The sequence below is a fragment of the Scyliorhinus torazame genome, chromosome 16, assembly GCF_047496885.1.
Source record: "Scyliorhinus torazame isolate Kashiwa2021f chromosome 16, sScyTor2.1, whole genome shotgun sequence".
Classification (NCBI taxonomy): Eukaryota; Metazoa; Chordata; class Chondrichthyes; order Carcharhiniformes; family Scyliorhinidae; genus Scyliorhinus; species Scyliorhinus torazame.
The window spans coordinates 199,736,739-199,749,598 of record NC_092722.1 but is presented as its reverse complement, the minus strand read 5'-3'; the positions used below and the strand labels follow the sequence as shown (position 1 = coordinate 199,749,598).

At 54.8% G+C, this 12,860-nt stretch overlaps 1 protein-coding gene across 1 annotated transcript in view; it reads right to left on the bottom strand.

The window, feature by feature from the left end:
• Window positions 1-12,860, bottom strand: part of rrp12 (ribosomal RNA processing 12 homolog) — an 85,141-nt gene that overhangs the window by 42,017 nt on the left and 30,264 nt on the right. The window contains exons 17-21 of the mRNA XM_072477639.1: window positions 12,381-12,448; window positions 8,308-8,401; window positions 7,736-7,894; window positions 7,564-7,644; window positions 2,640-2,745 (exon numbers count right to left, since the gene is read on the bottom strand). Coding sequence (XP_072333740.1) covers window positions 2,640-2,745; window positions 7,564-7,644; window positions 7,736-7,894; window positions 8,308-8,401; window positions 12,381-12,448 — 508 coding nt within the window. The remainder of the gene's footprint in view (window positions 1-2,639; window positions 2,746-7,563; window positions 7,645-7,735; window positions 7,895-8,307; window positions 8,402-12,380; window positions 12,449-12,860) is intronic.

Here is a 12,860-nt window from a genome sequence, read left to right as displayed (position 1 = left end):
AGGTTAGATACAGAACGCTATTCTGAGGATAGGTACAGTACGCTATTCTGAGGTTAGATACAGTACGCTATTCTGAGGATAGATACAGGACGCTATTCTGAGGAGATACAGGACGCTATTCGGAGGATAGATACAGAACGCTATTCTGAGGATAGATACAGAACGCTATTCTGCGGATAGAGACAGGACGCTATTCTGAGGTTAGATACAGGACGCTATTCTGAGGTGAGATACAGAACGCTATTCTGCGGATAGAGACAGGACGCTATTCTGAGGTTAGATACAGTACGCTATTCTGAGGATAGATACAGAACGCTATTCTGAGAGGATAGAGACAGGACGCTATTCTGAGGTTAGATACAGTACGCTATTCTGAGGTTAGATACAGGACGCTATTCTGAGGTTAGATACAGGATGCTCTTCTGAGGATAGATACAGAACGCTATTCTGAGGATAGATACAGAACGCTATTCTGAGGATAGATACAGAACGATATTCTGAGGATAGATACAGAACGCTATTGGAGGATAGATACAGAACGCTATTCTGAGGATAGATACAGGACACTATTCTGAGGACAGATACAGAATGCTATTCTGAGGTTAGATACAGGATGCTATTCTGAGGATAGATACAGAACGTTATTCTGAGAGGTTAGATACAGGACGCTATTCTGAGGTTAGATACAGGACGCTATTCTGAGGTTAGATACAGAACGATAATCTGAGGTTAGATACAGTACGCTATTCTGAGGTTAGATACAGTACGCTATTCTGAGGATAGATACAGGACGCTATTCTGAGGATAGATACAGGACGCTATTCTGAGGATAGATACAGAACGCTATTCTGAGGATAGATACAGGACGCTACTCTGAGGATAGATACAGAACGCTATTCTGAGGATAGATACGAATCGCTATTCTGAGATTAGGTACAGAACGATATTCTGAGGTTAGATACAGTACGCTATTCTGAGGATAGATACAGAACGCTATTCTGAGGAGATACAGGACGCTATTCTGAGGTTAGATACAGAACGCTACTCTGAGGATAGGTACAGAACGCTATTCTGAGGATAGATACAGAACGCTATTCTGAGGTTAGATACAGAACGCTATTCTGAGGAGATACAGGACGCTATTCTGAGGTTAGATACAGGACGCTATTCTGAGGTTAGATACAGGACGCTATTCTGAGGTTAGATACAGTACGCTATTCAGAGGATAGATACAGGACGCTATTCTGAGGATAGATACGAAACGCTATTCTGAGGTTAGGTACAGAACGATATTCTGAGGATAGATACAGAACGCTATTCTGAGGAGATACAGGACTCTATTCTGAGGTTAGATATAAAACGCTGTTCTGAGGATAGATACAGATCGCTATTCTGCGGATAGAGACAGGACGCTATTCTGAGGTTAGATACAGAACGCTATTCTGCGAATAGAGACAGGACGCTATTCTGAGGTTAGATACAGTACGCTATTCTGAGGATAGATACAGAACGCTATTCTGAGAGGATAGAGACAGGACGCTATTCTGAGGTTAGATACAGTACGCTATTCTGAGGATAGATACAGTACGCTATTCTGAGGTTAGGTACAGAACGCTATTCTGAGGATAGATACAGAACGCTATTCTGCGGATAGAGACAGGACGCTATTCTGAGGTTAGATACAGTACGCTATTCTGTGGATAGATACAGAACGCTATTCTGAGAGGATAGAGACAGGACGCTATTCTGAGGTTAGATACAGGATGCTATTCTGAGGATAGATACAGGACGCTATTCTGAGGTTAGATACAGTACGCTATTCTGAGGTTAGATACAGGACGCTATTCTGAGGATAGATACAGAACGCTATTCTGAGTGGATAGAGACAGGACGCTATTCTGAGGATAGATACAGAACGTTATTCTGAGGATAGATACAGGACGCTATTCTGAGGTTAGATACAGTACGCTATTCTGAGGATAGAGACAGGACGCTATTCTGAGGTTAGATACAGAACGCTATTCTGAGAGGATAGATACAGTACGCTATTCTGAGAATATAGATACAGAATGCTATTCTGAGGATAGATACAGAACGCTATTGTGAGGATAGATACAGAACGCTATTGTGAGGATAGATACAGGACGCTATTCTGAGAGGATAGATACAGAACGCTATTCTGAGGATAGAGACAGGACGTTTACTGAGGATAGATACAGTACGCTATTCTGAGGATAGATACAGAACACTATTCTGAGGTTAGATACAGGATGCTATTCTGAGGTTAGATACAGGATGCTATTCTGAGGATAGATACTCGAACGCTATTCTGAGGTTAGATACAGGACGCTATTCTGAGGATAGATACAGAACGCTATTCTGAGGTTAGATACAGGACGCTATTCTGAGGATAGATACAGAACGCTATTCTGAGGATAGATACAGAACGCTATTCTGAGGTTAGATACAGGACGCTATTCTGAGGATAGATACTAGAACGCTATTCTGAGGTTAGATACAGGACGCTATTCTGAGGATAGATACAGAACGCTATTCTGAGGTTAGATACAGGACGCTATTCTGAGGATAGATACAGAACGCTATTCTGAGGTTAGATGCGACAGAGATTGAAAACTCACCCCTTGCATCTTCGCAGAACCTCAGAAAGGCCCGTCCAATCTCAACCAATAAAGTGTAGCCATTTCTACGAGCTCCGATGGAGACTTCTTTCATGCAGATTATAACCTTTAGATCAAAAGGGTTTCAGAATTAATTGAGGCATTCTAAACATTAATAATCTGCAAACATTAACACTGTAAAAAGCTACCCTGTTAACGTCACCGCATTCCTGCAATTCCACCTGGATTCTCGCGCTGACACGGAACTGTCACAGCTGGAGCTCATGGGATTGGGTCTCTGAAACGATTCAATTATTCTCTTTTTGATAGCACCAAATAATTCCACAAAACACACAGAACACAAACAGGCAATTCGGCCCAGTCAGAATGGGCTTTTCCCATCCTTCCTTATTTAATGGTCAGCAATGACCGTCCATTCCTCGCTAACCTCACATGCTTAACTCCTCTTCCTCAAATGCATTTGCTACATTTTTGCCATACTTGTATAGAATGGCCACAAATGGAGTGAAATAAAGGTTCACCAGAATGATGCGATTGACCTAATAATAATAATCTTTATTGTCACAAGTGGACTAACATTAACACAGCGAAGTTACTGTGAAAAGCCCCTAGTCGCCACACTCCGGCGCCTGTTTGGATACACAAAGGGAGAATTCAGAATGTCCAAATTACCTAACAGCACGTCTTTCAGGACTTGTGGGAGGAAACCAGAGCACCCGGAGGAAACTCACGCAGACACTCTGCACAGACAGTGACCCAAGCCGGGAATCGAACCTGGGAACCTGGCGCTGTGAAGCAACGGTGCTAACCACTGTGCTACCGTGCTGCTATTGGGAGATTGAAGATGGTGGATCAGTATTTTCTGGAGTTTATTAGAATGCTTTGATCTTATTGAACGTTTTTACAGGGCTCGACAGGGTCGATGCAGGAAGGATGTATCTGCACGGCTGGGGGCTGAGAAGTCCCAGTCTCAGAATAAAGGGCAGGTCATTTCAGACAAAGAGGATACTTTCTTCACTCAGAGGACAATGAATCTTTGGAATTCTCTGCCCCAGAGGGACCATAAGACATGGCAGCAGAATTAGGCCCCTCGGCCCATCGAGTCCGCTCCGCCATTCAATCATGGCTGATATTTTCTATCCCCATTCTCCTGCCTTCTCCCCATAACCCCTGATCCCCTTATTAATCAAGAACCTATCTATCTCTGTCTTAAAGACACTCAGTGATTTGGCCTCCACAGCCTCCTGCAGCAAAGAGTTCCACAGATTCACCACCCTCTGGCTGAAATTCCTCCTCATCCAAAGATGTGCGGGTTCGGTGGATTAGCCATGCTAAATTGCCCTTAGTGTCCAAAATTGCCCTTAGTGTTGGGTGGGGTTACTGGGTTATGGGGATCAGGTGAGGGTATGGGCTTAGGTAGGGTGCTCTTTCCAAGAGCTGGTGCAGACTCGATGGGCCAAATGGCCTCCTTCTGCACTGTAAATTCTATGATTCATCTCTGTTTTAAAGGATCATCCCTTCAGTTTGAGGCTGTGGCTTCTGGTTCTAGTTTTTCCTACAAAGAGAAACATCCTCTCCACCTCCACTCTTTCCAGGCCTCACAGTATCCTGTAAGTTTCAATAAGATCCCCCCTCATCCTTCTAAACTCCAACGAGTACAGACCCAGAGTCCTCAACCGTTCCTCAGAGGACAAGGTCTTCATTCCAGGGATCATTCTTGTGAACCTCCTCTGGACCCTGTCCAAGGCCAGCACATCCTTCCTTAGATACGGCCCGAAGCTGCTCACAATACTCCAAATGGGGTCTGACCAGTGCCTTATACAGCCTCAGAAATACATCCCTGCTCTTGTATTCTAGCCCTCTTGACATGAATGCTAACATTGCACTTGCCTTCCTAACTGCCGACTGAACCTGCACGTTAACCTTAAGGAATCGTGAACAAGGACTCCCAAGTCCCTTTGTGCTTCTGATTTCCCAAACCTTTTCCCATGTAGAAAATAGTCGATGCCTAAATTCCTCCTTCCAAAGTACATAAATAACCTCCACTTTTCCACATTGTATTCCATCTACCACTTCATTGCTCACTCTCCTAGCCTGTCCAAGTCCTTCTGCAGCCCCCTGCTTCCTCAATACTACCTGTCCTCTGCATATCTAGAGAGGCTCAGTTTGAGTATGTTCCAGATCGACATTGATAGATTTCTACAAGTTAAAGATATTTACTGATACGGCGACAGTGCAGGAAAATTAAGGGGCAATTTAACGTGGCCAATCCATTGATAAAGGATCTGGATCGGCGCAGGCTGAGAGGGCCGAAGGGCTTGTTCCTGTGCTGCAATTTTCTTTGTTCTTCTTTGTACCCTGCACATCTTTGGGTTGTGGGGGTGAGACCTACGCAGAAAAGGGGAGAATGTGCAAACTCCACACAGACAGTGACCAGGGGCCGGGATCGAACCCGGGTGCTCAGCGCTGTGAGGCAGCAGTGCTAACCACTGCGCCATCGTGCTGCCCTTAGGAAAATGATGCTGATGGAGAAGATCAGCCATGATGTAGTTGAATAGCAGAGCAGGCTTGGCCAGCCAACCGGCCCCCTCCTGCTAGCTTGTTCCGATACATCTCAACTATATGACGGGATATACCCTAGGTTACTACGGAAAGCAAGGGAGGAGATTGCTGCGCTGTTGACGATGATCTTTGCGTCCTCACTCTCGACTGGAGTAGTACCGGATGATTGGAGGGAGGCGAATGTTGTTCCCCTGTTCAAGAAAGGGATTAGGGAAATCCCTGGGAATTACAGACCAGTCAGTCTTACGTCTGTGGTGAGCAAAATATTGGATAAGATTCTGAGAGACAGGATTTATCATTATTTAGAAAAACATAGTTTGATTAAAGATAGTCAGCATGGCTTTGTGAGGGACAGGTCATGCCTCACAAGTCACACTGAATTCTTTGAGAATGTGACGAGACACAGTGTTGTAGGTCAGGCAGTGGACTTAGTGTATATGGATTTCAGTAAGGCATTTAATAAGATTCCCCATGGTAGGCTCATTCAGAAAGTTAGGGGGCATGGGATACAGGGATATCTGGCTGTCTGGATACAGAATTGGCTGGCCAAAAGAAGACAGCGAGTGATAGTGGATGGAAATTATTCCGCCTGGAGGTCGGTGACCAGTGGTGTCCCGCAAGGATCTGTTCTGGGATCTCTGCTTTTTGTGGTTTTTATAAATGACGTGGAAGGGTGGGTGAGTAAATTTGCCGGTGACACGAAGGTTGGTGGAGTTGGTAGAGGGCTGCTGCAGGTTACAACAGGGCATCAACAGGATGCAGAGCTGGGCTGAGAAGTGGCAGATGGAGTTCAACCTAGATAAATGTGAAGTGATTCATTTTGGAAGGTCGAATTTGAATGCTGAATACAGGGTTAAAGACAGGATTCTTGGGAGTGCGGAGGAACAGAGGGATCTTGGGGTCCACGTACATAAATCCCTCAAAGTTGCCCACCTGGTTGATAGGATTGTTAAGAAGGTGTATGATGTGCTGGCTTTCATTAACAGGGGGATTGAGTTTAAGAGCCGCGAGGTTTTCCTGCAGCTTTATAAAACCCTGGTTAGACCACACTTGGAATATTGTGTCCAGTTCTGGTCGCCTCATTATAGGAAGGATGTGGATGCTTTAGAGAGGCTGCAGAGGAGATTTACCAGGATGCTGCCTGGACTGGAGGGCATGTCTTATGAAGAAAGGTTGAGGGAGCTAGGGCTTTTCTCACTGGAGCGAAGAAGGAAGGGAGGTGACTTGATAGAGGTGTACAGGTGACTAGAGGCATGGATAGAGTGGAGAGCCAGAGACTTTTCCCCAGGGTGGAAATGGCTGTCACGAGGGGACATAATTTTAAGGTGATTGGAGGAAGGTATAGGGGAGATGTCAGAGGTTCTTTACACAGAGAGTGGTGGGTGTGTGGAATGCACTGCCAATGGAGGTGGTGGAGTCAGAGTCATTCGGGACATTTAAGCGACTCTTGGACAGGCACATGGACAGCAGTAAATTGAAGGGCTGTAGGTTAGGTTGATCTTAGATTAGGATAAATGATCGGCACAACATTGTGGGCTGAAGGCCCTGTACTGTTCTACCAAAACCTTTCATAACTTTGGAGAGCTCTATTGGACCAGCTCCTCTTTCTGAAGGAAAAGCAGCTCCACATTCCCAGCACCATGGGCGGAAAGTTTATTTTGAGAAATGTGTAGATCCAATCTTTTCTGTTTATGGATTGATTAGTTTATTCACTATTTTTCCTTATTTAGCATTTGATCATTGGCTCGATACTTCACTCATAAGTAACTATCTGAAGTACGATGCCTGCTGTTTTGTGAGTTTTGTGACAGCACTAGGAGCAACCAGCAATTCACACCTTCTTGATGCTATCGGGTGAGGGAGTAAAGGTCAGTTTCCCGCTCCTCTGCGAGAGCCAATTTGAACTGAGAAGCACTTCAATCTGAAAGACAATACCCCACATAAGACAGCACTAAGGGCAGCACGGTAGCATTGTGGATAGCACAATTGCTTCACAACTCCAGGGTCCCAGGTTCGATTCCGGCTTGGGTCACTGTCTGTGCGGAGTCTGCACATCCTCCCCGTGTGTGCGTGGGTTTCCTCCGGGTGCTCCGGTTTCCTCTCACAGTCCAAAGATGTGCAGGTTAGGTGGATTGGCCATGATAAATTGCCCTTAGTACCCAAAATTGCCCTTAGTGTTGGGTGGGGTTACTGGGTTATGGGGATAGGGTGGAGGTGTTGACCTTGGGTAGGGTGCTCTTTCCAAGAGCCGGTGCAGACTCGATGGGCCGAATGGCCTCCTTCTGCTCTGTAAATTCTATGAACTCAGTATGTTAGCCAACCAATAGATGGGGGAAAAGCTGTTTCAATGGCTGTATCTTACCTCAGGAAGCAGCAATACAATGAATTCCTGGTGTTCCACCGACAGCTGTTTGACAATATGAATCAGACACTTCAGCCTTGGCTGGAGAGAAAACAAGAGAAATGTAACTCACTGATTGCCTGGATATCCCTCTTGCACATTCAGGGCACTTCTTGTTTATTGCCACACTCACCCTCTTTGCAGGAGAAGCTGCACTCTTTAGGGATGCCAGTAGCGTTAACTTCAATTCTTCTAAATGTCTGGAAACAAAGTGTCTGCACTCCTCCTTCTCCCCACCACAGATTTCCTCCAGAACCCTGTAGGCTTTTTTCTGGGTCCGGTGGTCTTTGCCCTGTCACAGAAAGAGGAAAATGCAGTCAGATCGCTCCGAGACTAACAGATACAGAAGGAAGAGATTCAGCCCCTCACACCTCTTCTGCCTTTCAATGAGATCGTGGGCAATTTGTAAACCCACCCACCCAACCTGGCTCCATAATCCTTCAAGCCCTCGCCAAATCCACTCCGCATTTTCAGTCATTTCCCCGACAAGTTCAGGATTTCCTCAATTCTTCATGTGAATTGCAACCTGACAATGCCCCTGGCCAGCCCAGCCCTCACTTTAAAATTCTGTCAACACAAATCGTGCAGATGCTGCACCAACACACCGTGGACATCAGCACTTTTGCAGTGAGTTGTCTGACTTTGGGTAAATACCATGTTTGGCATGCCTGCGGTTTCATCAAGACCTGCAATGTCGCTGCTTACCTGCAGGAACGGCTGGATGGTCTGGTAAATGTTATTCATACTGCGCTCATCGACCATGGGTGCCATCGCCACAATTAGATCCATTACAGATAACCTATAGGAAACCAGGAAGTTTAGAATACACAGCTCTTATTTTAACCCTGGATATTAAATCATTTAGTCTCAATTCTTTCCTTGTAGGTTGAGTAAGAAATATTGTTTGAATATTAGTGATTCAGAAGCTAACTCAATGGCAATATGACAAACACTCCAGCAAATACAATCGAACAATAAACCATGAAGCCAGAATAGGTCTGCCTCAAATGCAGGGTTGGCGCCCCGGGGCAGGTCGGCGGCCCAGGGCACGGGGCGGGCCGGCGGACGGGACGGGTCGGCGTCCCGGGACACGGGGCGGGCCGGCGGATGGGGCGGGTCGGCGTCCCGGGACGCGGGGCGGGTCGGCGTCCCGAGACGCGGGGCGGGTCGGCGTCCCGAGGCACGGGGCGGGTCGGCGCCCCGGGGCACGGGGCGGGTCGGCGCCCCGGGGCACGGGGCGGGTCGGCGCCCCGGGACACGGGGCGGGTCGGCGTCCCGGGACACGGTGCGGGTCGGCGTCCCGGGACACGGTGCGGGTCGGCGTCCCGGGACACGGTGCGGGTCGGCGTCCCGGGACACGGTGCGGGTCGGCGTCCCGGGACACGGTGCGGGTCGGCGTCCCGGGACACGGTGCGGGTCGGCGTCCCGGGACACGGTGCGGGTCGGCGTCCCGGGACACGGTGCGGGTCGGCGTCCCGGGACACGGTGCGGGTCGGCGTCCCGGGACACGGTGCGGGTCGGCGTCCCGGGACACGGTGCGGGTCGGCGTCCCGGGACACGGTGCGGGTCGGCGTCCCGGGACACGGTGCGGGTCGGCGTCCCGGGACACGGTGCGGGTCGGCGTCCCGGGACACGGTGCGGGTCGGCGTCCCGGGACACGGTGCGGGTCGGCGTCCCGGGACACGGTGCGGGTCGGCGTCCTGGGACACGGTGCGGGTCGGCGTCCTGGGACACGGTGCGGGTCGGCGTCCTGGGACACGGTGCGGGTCGGCGTCCTGGGACACGGTGCGGGTCGGCGTCCTGGGACACGGTGCGGGTCGGCGTCCCGGGACACGGTGCGGGTCAGCGTCCCGGGACACGGTGCGGGTCAGCGTCCCGGGACACGACGCGGGTCAGCGTCCTGGGGCCTGGTCAGCGCCCTGGGACACGGTGCGGGTCGGCGTCCTGGGACACGGTGCGGGTCGGCGTCCCGGGACACGGTGCGGGTCAGCGTCCCGGGACACGGTGCGGGTCAGCGTCCCGGGACACGGCGCGGGTCAGCGTCCTGGGGCCTGGTCAGCGCCCTGGGACACGGTGCGGGTCGGCGTCCTGGGACACGGTGCGGGTCGGCGTCCTGGGACACGGTGCGGGTCGGCGTCCTGGGACACGGTGCGGGTCGGCGTCCTGGGACACGGTGCGGGTCGGCGTCCCGGGACACGGTGCGGGTCGGCGTCCCGGGACACGGTGCGGGTCGGCGTCCCGAGACACGGCGCGGGTCGGCGCCCCGGGACACGGTGCGGGTCGGCGTCCTGGGACACGGTGCGGGTCGGCGTCCTGGGACACGGTGCGGGTCGGCGTCCTGGGACACGGTGCGGGTCGGCGTCCTGGGACACGGTGCGGGTCGGCGTCCTGGGACACGGTGCGGGTCGGCGTCCTGGGACACGGTGCGGGTCGGCGTCCTGGGACACGGTGCGGGTCGGCGTCCTGGGACACGGTGCGGGTCGGCGTCCTGGGACACGGTGCGGGTCGGCGTCCTGGGACACGGTGCGGGTCGGCGTCCTGGGACACGGTGCGGGTCGGCGTCCTGGGACACGGTGCGGGTCGGCGTCCTGGGACACGGTGCGGGTCGGCGTCCTGGGACACGGTGCGGGTCGGCGTCCTGGGACACGGTGCGGGTCGGCGTCCTGGGACACGGTGCGGGTCGGCGTCCTGGGACACGGTGCGGGTCGGCGTCCCGGGACACGGTGCGGGTCGGCGTCCCGGGACACGGTGCGGGGCGGCGTCCCGGGACACGGCGCGGGGCGGCGTCCTGGGGCCTGGTCAGCGCCCTGGGACACGGTGCGGGTCGGCGTCCTGGGACACGGTGCGGGTCGGCGTCCTGGGACACGGTGCGGGTCGGCGTCCTGGGACACGGTGCGGGTCGGCGTCCTGGGACACGGTGCGGGTCGGCGTCCTGGGACACGGTGCGGGTCGGCGTCCTGGGACACGGTGCGGGTCGGCGTCCTGGGACACGGTGCGGGTCGGCGTCCTGGGACACGGTGCGGGTCGGCGTCCTGGGACACGGTGCGGGTCGGCGTCCTGGGACACGGTGCGGGTCGGCGTCCTGGGACACGGTGCGGGTCGGCGTCCTGGGACACGGTGCGGGTCGGCGTCCTGGGACACGGTGCGGGTCGGCGTCCTGGGACACGGTGCGGGTCGGCGTCCTGGGACACGGTGCGGGTCGGCGTCCTGGGACACGGTGCGGGTCAGCGTCCCGGGACACGGTGCGGGTCAGCGTCCCGGGACACGGTGCGGGTCAGCGTCCTGGGGCACAGTGCGGGTCAGCGTCCTGGGGCCTGGTCAGCGCCCTGGGGCACGGTGCGGGTCAGCGTCCTGGGGCCTGGTCAGCGCCCTGGGGCACGGTGCGGGTCAGCGTCCTGGGGCACGGTGCGGGTCAGCGTCCTGGGGCCTGGTCAGCGCCCTGGGACACGGTGCGGGTCAGCGTCCTGGGGCACGGTGCGGGTCAGCGTCCTGGGGCCTGGTCAGCGCCCTGGGGCATGGTGCGGGTCAGCGCCCTGGGACACGGTGCGGGTCAGCGTCCTGGGACACGGTGCGGGTCAGCGTCCTGGGGCCTGGTCAGCGCCCTGGGACACGGTGCGGGTCAGCGTCCTGGGGCACGGTGCGGGTCAGCGTCCTGGGGCCTGGTCAGCGCCCTGGGGCACGGTGCGGGTCAGCGTCCTGGGGCACGGTGCGGGTCAGCGTCCTGGGGCCTGGTCAGCGCCCTGGGGCACGGTGCGGGTCAGCGTCCTGGGGCCTGGTCAGCGCCCTGGGGCACGGTGCGGGTCAGCGTCCTGGGGCACGGTGCGGGTCAGCGTCCTGGGGCCTGGTCAGCGCCCTGGGGCATGGTGCGGGTCAGCGTCCTGGGGCACGGTGCGGGTCAGCGTCCTGGGGCCTGGTCAGCGCACTGGGGCATGGTGCGGGTCAGCGTCCTGGGGCACGGTGCGGGTCAGCGTCCTGGGGCACGGTGCGGGTCAGCGTCCCGGGACACGGTGCGGGTCAGCGTCCTGGGGCCGGGTCAGCGTCCTGGGGCACGGTGCGGGTCAGCGTCCTGGGGCACGGTGCGGGTCAGCGTCCCGGGACACGGTGCGGGTCAGCGTCCTGGGGCCGGGTCAGCGTCCTGGGGCACGGTGCGGGTCAGCGCCCTGGGGCACGGTGCGGGTCAGCGCCCTGGGGCACGGTGCGGGTCAGCGTCCTGGGACACGGTGCGGGTCAGTGTCCTGGGACACGGTGCGGGTCAGCGTCCTGGGGCCGGGTCAGCGTCCTGGGGCACGGTGCGGGTCAGCGCCCTGGGGCACGGTGCGGGTCAGCGTCCTGGGACACGGTGCGGGTCAGTGTCCTGGGACACGGTGCGGGCCAGTGTCCTGGGACCGGGTCAGTGTCCTGGGACCGGGTCAGTGCCCTGGGACACGGTGCGGGTCAGTGTCCTGGGACACGGTGCGGGTCAGTGTCCTGGGACCCGGTGCGGGTCAGTGTCCTGGGACACGGTGCGGGTCAGTGTCCTGGGACCAGGTCAGTGTCCTGGGACACGGTGCGGGTCAGTGTCCTGGGACCAGGTCAGTGTCCTGGGACACGGTGCGAGTCAGTGTCCTGGGACCAGGTCAGTGTCCTGGGACACGGTGCGGGTCAGGGTCCTGGGGCCGTGTCAGTTTCCTGGGGCCGGGTCAGTGTCCTGGGGCCGGGTCAGTGTCCTGGGGCCGGGTCAGTGTCCTGGGGCCCGGGGCAGTGTCATCAGACCGGCTTCTTACTGATGATCTTCTTACCGTGTGAATTCTGAACTCTCTGAATTCTTCAGCTTCTCGTTGGCCTTATCGAGGAATCCACACACCAACTGTCAAATATTAGAAAGCAATGAGCCAACAGTGCAGTGTATTAGCCTGTTCTCAAAGATAGCAGTAACCAGAGGGAGATACATCAACAAATCTTACTCCTCATCAGGCAATGCGTCGGGAGCGGGAGCCGAGAGTGAGAGCGGGAGCCGAGAGTGAGAGCCGAGAGTGAGAGCGGGAGCCGAGAGTAGGAGCGGGAGCCGAGAGTGAGAGCGGGAGCCGAGAGTGAGAGCGGGATCTGAGAGTGAGAGCGGGAGCTGAGAGTGAGAGCGAGAGCGGGAGCTGAGAGCCGAGAGTGAGAGCCGAGAGTGAGCCGAGAGTGAGCCGAGAGTGAGAGCGGGATCTGAGAGTGAGAGCGGGATCTGAGAGTGAGAGCGGGATCTGAGAGTGAGAGCGGGAGCTGAGAGAGCGAGA